General features: G+C 41.3%; 1 protein-coding gene across 7 annotated transcripts in view; it reads right to left on the reverse strand.

Annotated features, from left to right (window-relative positions):
* The window catches only part of tox (thymocyte selection-associated high mobility group box), a 323812-nt gene that overhangs the window by 12074 nt on the left and 293229 nt on the right, over positions 1 to 18509 (reverse strand). For 6 of the 7 annotated variants that reach the window (XM_068031890.1, XM_068031889.1, XM_068031888.1 and 3 more), the window contains 3 exons: positions 13404 to 13484; positions 12138 to 12542; positions 7413 to 7558 (listed from right to left, as the gene is read on the reverse strand). In XM_068031890.1, coding sequence (XP_067887991.1) covers positions 7413 to 7558; positions 12138 to 12542; positions 13404 to 13484 — 632 coding nt within the window. The remainder of the gene's footprint in view (positions 1 to 7412; positions 7559 to 12137; positions 12543 to 13403; positions 13485 to 18509) is intronic. The other variant, XM_068031891.1, reaches the window with a different exon arrangement.

Raw genomic sequence — 18509 nt, forward strand, 5'->3', positions numbered from 1 at the left:
ACTTTGATTTAAAAAGACTGGAGGATTGCTCCGGAGTGGGGGAGGCACGAAAAGGCAGAGGCAGGGTTCCCCTCGAATTTTTGGCCCGGTGCCGGGAGCACCAGCTCCAGCACACAATCCAGCCTGACAAAGTCTTCCTGAATCCCCCTCTCATGAACCTGTGAGGCCTGTATGCAGAAGGAACCATCCACCCCCAAAGCCGCCCCCCAAAATACCCTTGTTGAGAGTGAAGGAATATTACAGATAATTCTCCTGACGCTGTACCACTGGTTGCTTGTGAATGAGGGCCTTCTCTGAGCCTTCCTTCTTCAATGGTGACTCTTGCTATTGTCCTGTAGTTCTCACTTGCTCCACACTGTGTCACCGCCTCCTCCTCCCTGACGCGGTTCAGACCCTGTGTGGATCCAGTGCCTTATAAAGAAAATTCCAAACTGGCCCTTAACGAACTTAGAGAAGCTCATTAAGAGCATTGAATGGCCATTTATCCATTTCAGGTGGGTTGTCCCTTCACACTCTCCTTGGAGCCGTTTAAATTTTAGTTGTGCCGATTTCATGTCAGGAAATCCGCATGCCGACCCCAGGGACAGGTTTAAATCAAAATCCTACCCAATAATCCAGTTGAGGCCGAACCAGTGATTTACAAAGGTTTATAATAACTTCCTTGCTTTTGTACATTATGGGCCGGATTTTATTCCAGTGATGGGGCCTCAACTTTTTACAATTTATATAAATGACTTAGATGAAGGGACCGACGGTATAGTTGTTAAATTTGCTGATGACACAAAGATAGGTAGGAAAGTAACTTGTGAAGAGGACATAAGGAGGCTACAAAGGGATAGAGATAGGTTGAGTGAGTGGGCAAAGATCTGGCAAATGGAGTATAATGTAGCAAAATGTGAAATTGTCCATTTTGGCAGGAAGAATCAAAAAGAAGCATATTATCTAAATGGTGAGAGATTGCAGAGCTCTGAGATGCCGAGAGATCTGGGTGTCCAAGTGCATGAATCGCAAATGCAGGTTAGTATGCTGGTACAGCACATAATTAGGAAAGCTAATAGAATGTTATTGTTTATCGTGATGGGAATTGAATACAAAAGTAGGGAGGTTATGCTCCAGCTATACAGGCCATTGGTGAGACCACATCTGGAGTACTGTGTACAGTACTGGTCTCCTTATTTAAGGAAGGATGTAAATGTGTTGGAGACAGTACAGAGAAGGTTTACTAGACTAATATCTGGAAAGGGTGGGCTGTCTTACGAAGAAAGATTGGACAGGCTAAGCTTGTATCCACTGGAATTTAGAACAATAAGAGGTGACTTGATTGAAACATATAAGATCTTGAGGGGTTTTGACAGGGTGGATGTGGAAAGGATGTTTCCCCTTTTGGCAGAATCTAGAACTAGGTGTCACTGTTTAAAAATAAGGGGTCGCCCATTTCAGACAGAGATGAGGAGACATTTTTTCTCTCAAAGGGTCGTGAGTCTTTGAAATTCTTTTCCTCAAAAGGCAGTGGAAGCAGAATCTTTGAATATTTTTAAGGCAGAGTGAGATAGATACTTGATAAGCTCGGGGATGGAAGGTTATCGGGGGTAAGTAGAAATGTGGAGTAATCAGTTCAGCCATGAACTTATTGAAGGGTGGAGCAGGCTCGAAGGGCCGAGTGGCCTACCCCTGCTCATAATTCATATGTTCGTATGTTCTTATGATGGGGGTCCCTGCGGCCTTGGCCCTCCGTTGGACCCCCGTTGCAATTGCATGGTGGACAGCCAATTAACTGCGAGTCGTCTGGTACTCCATCCCTTTAAGGGATGATCTTCCACCTCCAGAACGGCTGGCCAATCGGAGGACCGGAAGCTCTGTGATACCAGCAGTGCCACCATGAGCAGTGGCCACTGCTGGAATTGCAGGAGGTATATAGTGCCGAAGATGAAAAATACCCCTGGACACAGGTAAGTGGGGTTAGGTTGCTGGGGACAGTCAGGCAGGCCCCCGCGACGGGGTGCGAAGGGTAGGGTTTGGTGGCGGGGGTGTGTGGTTTCTGGGGCAGCCATTGCTGCTGGGGGCGCTCTCCGGGGGCCATGAATTGCCCCCAAAGGAAGGACTCCCCCGCCCCCGAATCTGCTAGCAGACTGCCAGGTCTTCTGGTGGCATCTCTACACGGCAGCAACCCCCTTCAACTTCTACAAAGTTGGAGAGGAGGCTATAAGAGGCCTTAAGTAATTGGGCACTTAAGGCCTTCAACTGGCCTGGGGCAGCTGTCCTCGGCTTTCCCCAATCCGGACAAAGTGGCAGGGGGCCAGAACAACATCAGGCACGGCACCCTTGCCATTCTGTGAGCGTACCCCCCTCCCCCCCCCCCACTGCCCGCCCCGTTTCTGTTCCCCATGCCTCGATAAAGCCCAGGATCCTTTATGCTTTTTAAACTGCTTCTCAACCTGCTCTGTCACCTTCAATAATTTGTGCACAAGTTGCTGCATCACCTTTAGAACTGTACCATTTATTTTATATTGTTTCTCCTTGTTCTTCCTACCAAAATGTATCTCTTCACATTTCTCTGCATTAAGTTTCATCTGCCCCGTGTCCGCCCCATTCCATCAGCCTGCCTATGGCCTCTTGAAGTCTATCACTTACCTCCTCACAGTTCACTATACTTCCAAGTTTTGTGTCATCTGCACTAAAAAAAAGTCTAGTACCTCTATTTTGGGTCTTCTGGTATCATAGCAAAACAGCAATCATAAGCTTTTTCTCGAGACAAGCAAGACTATTTGTGAATTCTTTATCATTACAGAAAAAAATAACAGCAATTTCACTGTGCAGTGTCCTCTTGAGGTTGAAACTTACCTTCTTCCAAGCAGATCTGCAATGTGATTTTGTGCTTCATCCAAATACTGAGCAATGAGGTCCTATGGCTCCAGAATAATATCCCATTTAGTGCTTCTTTGGGACACACCAGAGTGTTTCTACCTATGTTTACTAAAACTGACTGCTCATAGTACGAAAGTTAAGAATTTAAGTCTCTACCACATTGCTTGCTATTTCAAGCTATTAATGTATCAAGTTACATAATTATGTAACAAAATGTCTTTGGTCCATTTCTAAATCTAGTGTGCACTACAACAAAAACCATGTTGCCAATTGAGTTATAATAAAATATTAACTGTTATGAGATCCCTCCCTGGTTTCTGACAATTGACTAGTTCTGCTGATTCACTAGCATTTGTCTGTGAAAGCTTTGAGTTGCAAGAGTTTCACAAACAGTTTTCCATCAAGAACAGGAAAGGGATTTTTAAAATGTAGTTAGATATTCTAATGTATTAGTCAGGTTATTAGGCAGATGGGTTTCTATGGGCCAAATGGCCTTTTCTCATCCCTGCCTTTTCTTATGTTTATTTGTTTCTGAAAATGATCCTTGTTTTAACTGCTGTTTGAAGATCTGAAGTTGCTCTTTGAGATTCTGGAAGCTTTATTGCTTTATCTGGATTCTAATGAATGAACATGACTTCTCAGAAAAGTTACAGCTGATTAATATAGCCCAATTAAGAAAATGTCACACAGTGCCACAATTCCATTGGTGCCTGACTAATTATGGAGAACAAAACAAAAAGCCCTTTTCATTAAGAGCAGAATCAAAACAGTTATTTACAAAAAAATGGTAATTTTTCCACTGTCTGGGAGTTAATGTGCAGTCAGATATGCAATCCTGGATGAGACAGATTAAGGGAAATATTCAAATGGCACATTAAACTCTGGTATCACTGCCATTCTCTGATATCTGTACTTATTTGGATAATATACCTTGAGTAGGGTATGATAATCTCTCAAGTTGGACTTTGTGATGTTATCCTGTTTGGTGTTGGCTTCATGATGTCCTTTGTGCTCCACTGATTCCAAGCTATATTCTTTATCCAGGAACAAAAAACTGCTCGAATCTTGTTGATATGGTCTACTGACGATGGTTCATTTGAGCTCAGTAACTAGAGAGCTTTTTCTACAAGAAATGCCCCCAGCAGCAATGGCTGCCCCAGAAACCACACACCCCCGCCACCAAGCCCTCACCAAACCCTACCCTTCGCACCCCGTCGCGGGGGCCTGCCTGACTGTCCCCAGCAACCTAACCCCACTTACCTGTGTCTCAGGAACATGGCACACCTCTGTCAACTCTGGACATTAGAGTCGTTTCTGAAGCATTCAGATGACTAAACATATTGGCAATGGCACCCATATATTATATCCAGTTATGGGTTAATATATAATTCCATTCCATTAAAAACCAGGGAGCTGAAATTCTGTAGGGTTTTGGCTGGACTTCCACCGGTGATTGGTGGAATCACCATGGAATTTCAGCTCCCAGGATCTATCAAGTATTTTTTGAAAAAGTAGAACAATATAGCATCAATTGTTGCTGAAAGTCCGTTCCACATTTCCAGTCTCATGGAAAGGAAGAACATTTTTAATCTTGGGTGTTTTAATATTTGTTAAAGCTAAACCTGTGGCCTCTTGTTGTTTCTCACATTCTGTTAAATAAGGTACATACACCTACATTGAGCCAGATTTTATTCCAGCGACGGGGACCCGTCGGACCCCCATTGCAATTTCACGGGGGGCAGCCAATTAACTGCCTACGATTTGGGGCACCATCCTTTTAAGGGAAAAGCTCCTGCCTCCAGAGTTGCTGGCCAATCAGAGGGCCATCAGCTCTGGAATACCAGTAGTTGCACTGGGAGCAGTGGCCACTGTCAGTATTGCAGGCGCCCTGCAGTGCTGAAGATGGAGGAGACCCCCGGATGCAGGTAAGTGGGGTCGGTGTCGCCAGGGCCAGTCAGGCAGGGCCTGATGATAGGTTGGGGGCGGTTGGGGATGATGGTGAGGGTGGTCTTGCCGGGTGGGGTGGAGCATTTCGGGGGCCATGGATTGCCTCCAAAGGAGAGAACCCCCTCCTGAGCTTGCTAGGAGACCACCAGGCTTTACCCAGTGGCATCTCCACGAGGCAACAGATCCCTGGGTCTTCCATAAAATTGGAGTGGAGATGGGAAGAGGCCCTTATGTGGCCATTAATTGGCTACTTAAAGGCCTCAATTGGTCTGGGGTGGGAACGCTGTCCTTGGCCTTCCCCACCCTGGACAAAATGGCAGGAGGCCAGGACAACATCGGGCACATTACCCCTTGACTTTTTGTTTGCCCCTCCCTGCCTCTGTTCCTGTCTCCAAGGACAGGATAAAATCCTGCCCATTATCTATACCTCTGATCATTTTGTAAATGTGGATCATGTCTGTCTCAATCTTCTTTTCTCCAGTGTAAAGACGTTCAGGTAAGTATGTTTACCATGAAGCCTGGCTCATGGAATCATCTTTTTCATTCTTCTCTGAACCATCTCCAAGATATGAATGATTTTTTCAGTAAAGGATGTCCAAGCTTACACATAATATTCTTAATGTATAAAGGGTGTTTTCCTCATTTTGTGATTGGCATTAAAGGTCACCTGGATGCAGCATACAAAGGGAAATGGGCAGGGAGGATTGTACATGGATAACAGAGCCTGTCCAATGTGTGCTGTGCCCAGGTGATCTTTAATGGCCAAGCAAAACAAGTGCCCTGTACAAGTTAAAATATCTTGTCTCAATTTATAGCCCAAAGCTCCTAATAGTTGACTAGTCTTAATTATGACAGCTTCGCATCGACTGGAAAATTTCAATGAATGATCAATAAACACATAAGGTTTTTTTCACCTTTGCTAATGGATTGTGTAGATGCTTTCTATTCCAATATGCTTGAACTTTACATTTATTTACAATAAAATCCAATAGCCATGTGTTTGCTCTTTTGCTTTTCTCTTTCTGAATTGGTTTGTGTACTGTTTGTTCATTCATACATGCCAGCTTGGCAAACAGTTTGGCATCATCCACAAATATTATAATATTATTCAAAGCACTGTCCTGCAATTTTTTTTTATTCATTCATGGGATGTGGGCATCGCTGGCAATGCCAGCATTTATTAATCACAAGATAGTTATGGATGAAGGAGACCATTTGGCCCACCTCAGCTCATCCATTCAAAATGAGCCTACAGTTCCTCCATTGTAGCATCCAATTAGTTCTTAAATGATTCTAGGGTTTTTGTTTCCACCTTCTCTGGGAGACTATTCCATCTGCACAACATTGTCTGAAGAACGATTTCCTGCTATCAGTCCCAAATTGCCTTTTACTAGTTTAAACCTGGAAAACCCAATATTCTATTAAATAGTTTAATTTACCCTTTCCAAACCACTTATAAGATTAACACTTAGACACGTTTTGTTAATGCTGAAGAGTCCAAAGGGTAAAAATTGGACCTTGTTTGACCTGTTTTATGGGCTTAAGGCAAGCATAACAAAAGTCAATTTCGGGCAACAATATCCTGTGCCTGATTTCAATGGAAAAGAAATTCAGGCGTTGTGTAAAACAAGCTGTTGATTCGCTATGGGTCATTTTATATAATTACCCAAGACCAATTTCACCCCTCCAAAAAAGGAATTATTTTCATTTTTCTCAGTTTGCTTGACTACTTGCGAAATGGAGATTATAATGAATAAGGAAATATTGTGTATGATACATCATAAATATATTTGCTGATCTGAGTATGACTTATTGACATGCATGTTTTCTTCAATTGCTTTGGGTTTGCATGTGGATGTGCCACGAGCTAGCAGGCTTTCCACTGATCGCCTGTTGAAGCTATGGCAGCCAATCGGGAGAGCCCAAGGAAATCTCCAGCAATACATTTTGTCTTTATTTTATATTTCCATTATAAATTCCTGAGAATGAATTTATAATGGAAGCTTATAATGCCATCAAGGGGGTGTAATTACAAGATGTCAAGCATGCCAGTTTCCATTAAAAGCGTGAACACAGCAACTTGACAGGAAATGCAAGCAGATGTAAGACACAGACGAACAGACTAGGGTTCCCAACTCTGGCAGACGTATTCCTGCAGGTTTCATCACACGACCTCTTAACTTCAACTGCCACACCCAGTCCAACAGCCTTCTTCCCATCTCTTCGTTTTTGTAATGAATAAACAAATGTGTTCAAAGGAAATTTAAAAAAAAATGCTTCTATGATTTTTCTCCCAGGTTCCTTGCTGCAGGGTCCAGGAGATTAATATTTAATTCCGGGAGAGTCCAGGACAATCCTGCAGTATTTACAAATCGAGCATAAACCAGCTTTTTTCATTGCATTACAAAGATATTAAGATATATTTAGCTGCAACTATATTTCAAAAAATAGAACATTTCAAAATATAACTCTTCCTATAGTTTATTTAGTTTCTAAGACAACCAACAAAAATAAATCTAAACATGTAGTAATAACCCTTTGGCCCCATCTAAAATGTGAAGCTGTGGTTCCGGCTTTATATGCAACTACTGACCACTAACCCATTATTGCAGTAGTCATTCCAGTCAACACTCTGTGGTGGGGGATTTCGGCAAACTGAACGAACACAGTCCATTGTTGGAGTAGCAACAGGTGCAGCTGTAGATGTTGAGTTGATTATGTTCTGAAACTCAGATTGTAAGAACCCCTGAAGCAGAAAATAACAAGGATTTTCAGGGTTGTCAATCATGAAACAATGAAAAGAATAAGATGAAAAGTGAATTCACTGAGATTGTTTTATTCTACATCTTCCTGTTGACAAATAATCATTCTGATTGGGGTGGGGGAAGGGGAAGAAAAACAAGAAGATCAATTTTGCATTTTAACTAACAGCATATTTACAATACCAGGAGAATACTTGGATTATTGAATGAGTGTTGATCTTTGAAGCTTCAAATGCTTTCTATTTGCACCCCATAATTACTTTTTAAGGGCCATTAATGTCAGGTATTATCCGAGCAAAAACATATTGGTTTATTATATTTGCCAATCTGCACCATTCCCTCATCCCTAGCTACTGAGGAAATATTTGATGGTGTCCAAAAGCAATTCATTCATTTTAGTTAAGGTAAACATTTAAAAATTCCAATTTAGTACTTAAAGCAAGAAAATATAAATTAACAGATGTTTCTTATCAATACAACAGTTGTGATCAATAAACCAACTAGCAGCTTACATTAATGATAGTCAAGATATTTCTATTTGTTACCTTGAGGCCTTTGAGAATCCACACACTGGCAAGGTTGTTCACTTGCTACGCTATATGGATCTCAGATAAATATACAATGTACCACACAGAGGTTTGCTAGAAAATGGGTGCCTGCATGATTTTATACCATATCCTGGGATCAATGGCATTTATATATTCCAGGCAGGAGCCCACTTCATTTAAAGGGACAATGGGCCACCTGTCTCAGGTGGAAGTGGTAGGAGGCGGGGGTGGGGGGAAGGAATTTGACTGTAGCGCCTTGGCACAGCACAAGTTCAACCTACAGCTTGGACCTAACAGATTCAAAAATATATTTAATTCTTGTTACTTTCCAATTAAGTCAGCTTCCCAAAAGCAATTGATTGCTCTGCCCCCACTCCAGTTACAATTTCTGATGAATTGTGACTCAGCATAACCGGGTTCTGACCCAAATTTCACCCCTACCCATCCAGAAAGCATCACTTTTTAGCCTCCAGGCTACTGGAAATTTGGGGCTAATGCTTCTTTTCTTTTAATCCTCTTACTGTTCACTTTCTCACTGTACTTTTCATTCTGTCAAATTGATCACAGCTTTGTGATTAACTTGGCCAGGTATAAAGGAAGGTGGATGGGTTGATGTACTCCAGATGATGTGCCCATATACATATTAATGACACTTACCAGAATTGTTCTGGTAAGCAGATATTCTCTGAAGCATTTAAGTAACAGGATGGGGAAATGCAATTAATTTATTCCAATGTATCCTAAATCTTTAATGCCATCGTTGGATTGCACTTGCCAATGTAGTACTGGCAGCATCCATGAAGTGGTATAAAGGGAGAGTGTATCAACCTATAGCCTCACTGTTGTGGAGAGGGGCAGAATTATGCTTAAGCACGCTCAAATCAAAGCAGAGTGTGCAATTTAGTGCCATAATTCTGCCACTGCCAGACTCTCTTTTCACAAGAGAAAAGCCAGTCAGCTGACTAAGATGGTAACAATAAAGATACTGTAGTACAGCAACTCTGTGCAGAATGTTTATGCCAAAAATTGATAAGATGCAGGTTCACATGGGTTAATTCATTTGTCATGAGTTCCTGATTTTAGCAGGCACCATATACTTCCCAACAGGGAGAAAAATACGGAAAGTCAGTGTATGAGCCATTTTGAGCTGCCTTCTCAGGCTTCCTCGTGCTAGAAACAGTAGATAGGCAGAGGCCTGGGTGCAGGCTGCTTGCTTCCCTGTATAAGACAAATAGTGTGTTAAAGAAAGGGAAAAAGAATCTTATGAAAGCAAAAGTTTGAGAAACCTTTGCTGCTTTTGAAAATCCTTCGCATTTCTGGTGCAATATTTAATAATCCTGCAAATTAAAATAGCTATTAATCACTGTAATGTCTACAATCAATAGTTATAGTCAGCTCCTTAAGTTAATAAAGATCAAAATAGAATATTTGTATTGTGAGTTTATGAAACATGAACATTTATGCATCTGTTTCGACAAGTAGGTCAATAAACAACTTGAGTTTAAGAGAGAAGAAAGGATGAGGTGGAGTGATTATTGTTTTTTTCTAGCTGTCATTACTATTTTAATCTTGATAAATATAAATGCAATGATAGTTAATCTCTGGAACATACATTTGGATTTGGCTGAAAGAGCAGGCAGCAGGTGGCTGGGTATTTTATTTAACTCTATCTATTCATGTATTGTTCTCTAAACTACTCTCCTTCCTTCACTCACAAAGGCACCATCTGCTTCTCTTTTATCTTCATGAGTCTCAACTAACCAAAATTCAGTCGAACACAGCTTTTGTTGGAAGTTCACATAAAGAAATACCAAAAAAGGCCAAAAAAATAGCAACTCCAGAGAAAGCAGAAAAGTAACGAAAAAAAAAGAAATTCATCACTTTACTGAGAAACACTGGGTATTCAAGAAAATAAGAATAAATCTTAAAATTTTATGTATATATTTAAAAAATTACATTTGCAAGAGGAAAATATGTTTTTAACAGAATGCACTTACGAAAGTCACAGAACCGTTAAGGCTACTTATGCACAATAATGAGATGCTCTAATGTTATTTCTTAAAACAATTTTGAAGTTAATTTACATTAGTAAACCCATAGCCCAGTTTTATATTTTTCAGTCATTGTTTTGAACTCTCCAAAGATTCAAATTATGTATTTGAATTTGGTCACATTTCCAATTCTCCAAGGAGGATAAGATTACAAATGAAATTAATGTAGTTTGTACTCAAACACTTTCTTAAGATTAAGAGAGCTGAAGTAGAATATTGTATCAGGAAAACAGCAGTGACTGTTCTCTATCAGTCATTCATGAAGTCTGATGAAAGATAAATTAAGATTAAAAATTAATGCAAAGAAGTCTAATTACACAATAGTAGACATTTTACAGTTTGATCCTGCAGCAACAATTACCAGATGTTTTTCTGTGATTGGTGGCGTCCATGCCTAGAATTTTAAATTTCATTTTCATGTGCTAGACTAGAATCAAACGGGGGGCCCGATAGAGATTAATTTGGTGTCAGAGGGGACATTTGCTCTGTAATTAGATTTTTGAGTCCTAGCAATTTGCTCTGCTGCTGTGCTAAGTCTTATGAAGCCTGCAGCAAAACAGAACACTGATCTTCATCTCTGCACTTTACTGTGAACTAATTTCATTTCCTGCCTATCTGAAGAGGTGTTTTCATCAGACATCAGGGTTTTTGTCTTCGTGGCTGATTTATTCATCAATCTCAATGTGATTTTGTTTTTTTTTACAACCTTGAAATTACATCCAAATCCACACACATCTGTTTATTACATGAGAAAATTGAAAATCTGTCTTTGTAATATCATACAAAGATTTTTCCACAAGGTTATATAGCAAGTCGACAGATATTAATGATTTCGTTTTTGGAGCTTCTTTTCCTTGCAGTGAACAGAATAACAAGGAGGACTGGTTTATCTGAATAAATATTCCAGCCTTGTGATTATAGTGTTTTTGGATCTGGAGTATTCTCAAGCTTACATGTAAACCCCTCCAGGATTTTCCATATGAAATTCGTAATTTGGACAGTATTTTTTTCGTAATGACGTAATATATGATCTCTAAAGTCATACCCCATGTTAAATATTTTGCATCATGTTAAATTGAGCATATTGAGCAACACTATGCTATAAAACATGCTTTCTGTCCAGCTGTAATTATGATTGAAAATGACTGTGGTCAAGAATAATACTGCATCAGCTTTGAAAGCCAAATTTTCCACAGAGGTTTAACATTTAGAAAACTAGATTTTTTCTTTTACAAAGAAACACACCTTGTAATGTACTAAAAAGCCAACAAGTCCAGAAGGCCCCAGATTTGGGACTTGGGAAGTTATAATCAACATTATCACCCCTGGACTAGGAAAGGGAGAGAAAATTAGTCAGGTTCCTGCTTATGATTTATATTCAGTGACTGATGCCAGAATACACATATATATGAACGAAGCGCAAAGGTAAGACAGTGATGCTCTTCACAGTTAAATAGCCATTTCAATGTTTATGCTTACATATGAAGAATGGCTTTTAGGAGAGGTATCAGGAGGCTATCAGCACTCTGTAGGCCTTGTAGTGACCAAGAAAATCATACATAAAGGCAGTGACCATGAGCAACAAATATGTTTTCCCTTTTCTCTTGGTGTTTATTACATATTCCTAAGAAACCTTCTTCAATTGGGAAGATGGCATTATTTAAACCACTGATGTTGCTGAGTACCCTTGCTCAGAAGGAAGTATTCGTGAAGCTGGTTGTCAGGTTGACTACTCTCTTTTCTCCCTTACCACTCCTTTCTGCCTTTGGTGTGCACCATCACAATGTGGTCACCAACCTAACAGTCTTCAAACTGGTGAAAAATCACCCAACCAAGTGTCAAGACAGCTTAGCAAGTAAAACCTACAATTTATCAAGATGGAAGAGCTTGATTGATAACCTCATATTTGCATTAGAAATACAAAGGTTTTCTTTGGTTTATGCTAGCTACTCATTTGTACTGACCTGTTGCATTGTTGGTGAATGCAGGGGAGGTTGAACCTGCATTGATAGCTGGTGATTTCCTATTTGCTGAGACATAACAGAAGTTTGCTGCTGATGAAGCTGGTGCTGTTGCATGGATAGCTGGTGCAGAGGTGGGCTGATCTGAAGAGATGGAGGCGGCGAGACGGTCATATTTGCTATAGAAACAGTCACTGGCATCTGACCATTGGGCTTGGGAGCAATACTCCGAGAGAGATTAGGATGCATGGTAGATAAGTGAGGATTCATACCAGACTGCTGATGATAGGCACCTGAACCAAGGTACATTGTAGAGGGGGCCTGTGAATGACCTGAAAACACTGGTTGCTTTGAATTCATCATCTGAGAAGCCTGGGATGTCTTTGTATCAATAGGATCATTGTAGCTCTATAGAGAAGATTACCATGAGAGTTAACTGTTAGCTGTTTGTAGTGGATTTACCGATAATAAAATACAGCCGTGAACAATAGGATTTTTTTTCTTTCACTGATATTAATTCTCAGTAGAGATAGGATAGTTTAAAGAAATTGCATTAAAGGTACAAGAGACTGTCCTGTAGAATTAGTGTCATGCTGTACCTTTACTCTTCTCTGATATCACTGAACCAAAAATAATCAGAATACATCAAAAAGCAGTATTCATCAAATTGCACTCAATGCTGTTGTCAAAAGCTTTGACTGTTAGTTTTAATTAATTTGTTAAATCGAGTTGTTTTGGAAAGCTTTTATTTCTCTTTGCGAATATGTGATGAACTAACAGCACTATACAAAATCTGGGTGCTCTGCCAGTTATACAAGTTATTGTTAGCAAAGGATTGAAGACATAAGCACAAATATGAACCCACCAAACATATGCAAAAAATAATCTAAATACAGTAATTGCTGCAAACATGATAATACCAGCATGTGCATTTAAATGTCACTGTAAACTGAAAATTGCATTAAGTGCACAAGTCACAAAAAGCATTGTTTTCTTTGACTCTGAATGTGAGCATAAATGAAAACACGATCTTGATACTTTCATGGAACTGTACAGCAAACAGCAGTTTATCAACCAGAATGATGTGACAGTTGATTACTTCATGCAATTTAGGAGGGTAAGGGAATTTGTGATGGGTCTTTAGAACTCTGAAAGACAGTTTTCTTGGCCCCATTGAATACAAAGTGACTTCTGGGTGCAGGGTGGAGTGGGAGGGAGGAAGAAATTTGAAAGACTGATGTTGAAAACATTGATGATACAGGACATTACCTTGGAAACAAGGCTGGCTCTGTAAGCTGCTAACTGCTTCAGATACTCCTTTTTGGCAGCTTCAGTCTTCTTTTTGTACACCTTTAAGACAGTTGAAAGGACTATTAGCAAAAAACAGCATGAGTTGGCTGTACAAACAGTACAAACTCAACAAAATTATCCTTCGACCAGTAAATCCTAATAATGACAAATTTGATCAGCAAAACCATAATTTTTATTGAAGCCTTTGAAACTCTAGTCAGCCAATTTGTATCATAATCTATCCTCTTGAGTTTTCCCATTTTCAGAAAATATTAAAAAAGAATTTGTCTTTGAAGTACTACTATTCCATGGGTAAATATCATTATCACCATTTGAAAGAAAACAATAACTACAAGGAAATTTTGCTCCTTGCCATAATATTTTTTCACTCATTTGTTTTTGTGTTAAAGAACAATTAGCTTTAACAATTATTTTCACTTAGTATACATTCTTATTTTTTGACCCTTTGGCATTTAATTCTTTTAAATATGTACATATATAGGGGTCTCTACTCTAGTATGTCGGTTGAAGAGACATTGAGGTTGATTCTCCTGGCCCTTCTTTGTCCCTGGTTGGACCCAGTGTCCTTTCCAGGCCAGCTGCAACCCTATTTGGTGTACCGGCCGATCATATCCTCTGTGAAGGCCTCACTGAAGGAACAAGCAGGGGACACACCTTCTACTGGAAAGGAAAGGCTGACAGTGACCCTCGGGTCCACAGAGTTGGCTTTGCCATCCAGAGTAGGATCTTGGATGCACTGCCAGAACTCCCCAACTGCAGAAATGAAAGACTCATGGCACTTCACTTCCAGCTTAGCCATAACCAATACGCCTTTGTCATCAGCGCTTAAACCCCAACCCTTGACTCCAATGAAGGTGTTAAGGAAAAGTTCTAATCTAACCGTGATGAAGTCCTCACTGCCATCCCAAAAGAAGAGAAGATCAACCTTCTGGGGGACTTTCATGCCAGGGTTGGCTGTGACTCCGATGTCTGCAGAGGAACCATTGGGAAAAATGGGGTGGGAAAAGCCAATGCAAATGGTGTCCTCCTGCTGACAAACTGTACTCAGCATAGCCTCATTATAACAAACACCCTCTTCTGCCAGAAGGACATATACAAAACTACATGGAGGCATCCTAGATCAAAGCAATGGCACCTCCTGAAGATAATGTCCCTGATACTACCATCACCATCCCTGGGCATGTCTTGTCCCACTGACAGGACAGAACCAGCAGAGGTGGTGGCACAGTGGTATACAGTCGGGAGGGAGTTGCCCTGGGAGACCTCAGCATTGACGCTGGACCTCATGACATCTCATGGCATCAGGTCAAACATGGGCAAGGAAACCTCCTACTGATTACTACCTATTGCGCTCCCCCCCCCCCCCCCCGCCTCGGCTGATGAATCAGTGCTTCTCAATTCTCCAATTGGAAGAACCACAAATGGTAGCAAGAGCACAGAATGTACTCTAAGTGGGGGATTTCAATGTCCATCACCAAGAGTGGCTTGGTAACATCACTACTGACCAAGCTGGCCGAGTCCTAAAGGACATAGCTGCTAGACTGCGTCTGCAGCAGGTGGTGATGGAAGTAGTACAGCAGTAGTACTGAAGATAAAAGCAAAATACTGCGGATGCTGGAAATCTGAAATAAAAACAAGAAATGCTGGAAATACTCAGCAGGTCTGGCAGCAACTGTGGAGAGAGAAGCAGAGTTAACGTTTCGGGTCAGTGATCATTCTTCGGAACTGGCAAATATTAGAAATGTCAAAAGTTATAAGCAAGTGAAGCGGGGGTGGGGCAAGAGATAACAAAGGAGAAGGTGTAAATAGGACAAGGTCACAGAATAGCTGACCAGAAGGTCGTGGAGCAAAGGCAAACAATATGTTAATGGTGTGTTGAAAGACAAAGCATTAGTACAGATAGGGTGTTAACGGACTGAAGATTGAACAGCAGCAAGTACAAACATGAAAACAAACAATGCAAACTGAACAAACTAAGATGAAACAAAATAAACATACAAAAAAAATGTAAAAAAGAAAAAATAACTAAAAATAAAAGTAATGTTTAGTCCGGCAGGTTGTAGTGTGCCTAATCAGTAAATGAGATGCTGTTACTCGAGCTTGCGTTGATGTTCACTGGAACACTGCAGCAAGCCCAGGACAGAGATGTGAGCATGAGAGCAGGGGGGAGTGTTGAAATGGCAAGCAACCGGAAGCTCAGGGTCCTGCTTGCGGACTGAGCGGAGGTGTTCCACAAAGCGGTCACCCAGTCTGCGTTTGACCTCCTCAATGTAGAGGAGACCACATTTTGAGCAGCGAATACAGTATACTAAATTGAAAGAAGTACAAGTAAATCGCTGCTTCACCTGAAAGGAGTGTTTGGGGCCTGGGAAAGTGAGGCGAGAGGAGGTAAATGGCAGGTATAACACCTCCTGCGATTGCAGGGGAAGGTGCCATAGGAAGGGGACGAGGTGGTACTAAAGACTTGTGCTGCAGAACTGGCCACCTCCCTAGCCAAGCCGTTCCAGTACAGTTACAACACTGGCATCTACCCAACAATGGGAAAAATTACCCAGGTATGTCCTGTCCACAAAAAGCAGGACAAATCTAATCCAGTCAATTACCGCCTCATCAGTCTACTCTCGATCATCGGCAAACGGATGGAAGGTGTCATCGACAGTGCTATCAAGCAACACTTACACAGCAATAACCTGCTCATCGATGGTCAGTTTGGATTCCGCCAGGGCCAGTAAGCTCCTGACCTCATTACAGCCTCGGTCCAAACATGGACAAAGGAGCCGAACTGAAGCAATGAGGTGAGAGTGACTGCCCTTTTTCACTAAGGCAGCATTCGACTGAAAGTGGTATCAAGGAGCTCTAGAAAAACTGAAGTCAATGGGAATCAAAGGAAAAAGTCTCCACTTGCTGGAGTCATACCTAGCACAAAGGAAGATAGTTGTAGTTGTTGGAGACCAAACTTATAAGTCCTAGGCCTCACTGCAGGAGTTCCTCAGGGTAGTGTCCTAGGCCCAACCATCTTCAGCTGCTTCATCAATGACCTTCCCTCCATCATAAGGTCAGAAGTGTGAATGTTCACTGATGATTGCACAATGTTCAGCACCATTCGCGATTCATCAGATACTGAAGCAGCCCGTGTCCACGTGCACCAAGACCTAGACAACATTCAGGCTTGGGCTGATAAGTGGCAAGTAACATTCATGCCAAGAAAGTGCCAGGTAATGACCATCCCCAACAAGAGAGAATCAAACCATCTCCCCTTGACATTCAATGGCTCTACCATCATTGAATCCCCCACCATCAACACCTGTGGGTTACCATTGACCAGAAAGTAAACTGGACCAGCCATGTAAATACTGTGGCTACAAGAGCAGGCCAGAGGCTGGGAATTCTGCAGTGGGCGACTCACCTCCTGACTCCCCAAAGCCTGTCCACCATCTACAAGGCACAAGTCAGGAGTGTGATGGAATACTCTCCAATTACCTGGAAGGGTGCAGCTCCAACAACACTCAAGAAGCTCGACACCATCCAGGACAAAGCAGCCCGCTTGATCAGCAGCCCATTTACCAACTTAAGCATTCACTCCCTCCACCACCGGTGCAGAGTGGCAGCAGTGTGTAGCATATGCAAAATGCACTGCAGCAACTTGCCATGCATCCTTCGACAGTATCTTCCAAACCAGTGACCTCTACCACTTAGAAGGACAAGGGCAGCAGATGCATGGAAACACCACCACCTGCAAATTCCTTTCCAAGCCACATCCTGACTTGGAACTATATTGCCATTCCTTCTCCGTCACTGGGTCAAAAGCCTGGAACTCCCTTCCTAGCAGCACTGTGGACATCCCTACTCCAGATGGACTGCAACAGTTCAAGAAGACGGCTCACCACTGCCTTCTCAAAGACAATTAGGAATTAGCAATAAATGCTGACATTGCCAGTGATGCTCACATCCATGAAAGAATAAAAGAAGAAAAAAATCAGGAAACAATGGACATGCTGATTAATTACTTTGCATCAGTATTTACAGTAGGGAAGAGGTCAGCATCTGGAAATCCCAAGAAAAGTAACATTGATTCAGGGTCAGGGTCTCACCAAGATTAATGTCAGCAAAATTACAGTAATGATGAAAATAACAGCATTAAAGAGCCAGATGGTTTCCATTGCAGGATTTTAAAGGAAGTAGGTGTGAACATTGCAGATGCCCAAACTATAATCTTCTGAAGCATTTTTGATTCGGAAACCATTCCTTTAGATTGAAAAAACTGCATATGCCATTCTGCTATTTAAGACAGGTGAGGGAAGGAGGGAAACTAGGGAATTATGGACCAATTAGCCTAACTGTTGTTGGTAAATTGCTAGAGTCTATAATTAAGGATAGGGTGACTGAACACCTCAAAAATTTTCAGCTGATCAGAGAGAGCCAGTATGGACTTGTAAAACGTAGGCCATGCCTGATGAAACTGATTGCATTTTTTGAAGAGGTGATAAAAGTAGTGGGCAGGGGAATGCCTATGGATGTTATTTATATGGATTTCGAGAAGACATTTGATAAACTCCCCCATATGAGGCTGTTAGCTTAAGTTGAAGTTCATGGAATTGAAGGCAAATTATTGACCTGCTTAAGAAAGTGGCTGAGTGGCAGGAGCCAGAGATCAGGGATAATGGGTAGGTATTCTTATTGGTGCAATGTGATTAGTGGTATCCCGCAAGGACCTGTGTTGGGGTTCCAACTATTCACTGTATTTATTAATGGCTTAGATGATGGCATAGAAAGCAACAAATCCAAATTTGCTGAAGAGGCAAAGACTGTCAGTATTGTAAGTAGTGTAGATGGAAGCATAAAATTACAAAGAGATATTGATAGATTAAGTGCAAAACTGTGGCAATGGATTTCAATGCAGGCAAATATGCGGTCATCCATTTTGAACCTAAACTGGATAGATCCAGGTACTTTGTAAATGGTGAAAAGCTAGAAACAGTGGAGGTCCAAAGAGACTTCGGAGTCAAGGTACATAGATCATTAGAATGTCATGAATGCGTACAGAAAATAATAAAAATGGAAGAC

The sequence above is a fragment of the Heterodontus francisci genome, chromosome 5 (genome assembly GCF_036365525.1).
Source record: "Heterodontus francisci isolate sHetFra1 chromosome 5, sHetFra1.hap1, whole genome shotgun sequence".
NCBI lineage: Eukaryota > Metazoa > Chordata > Chondrichthyes > Heterodontiformes > Heterodontidae > Heterodontus > Heterodontus francisci.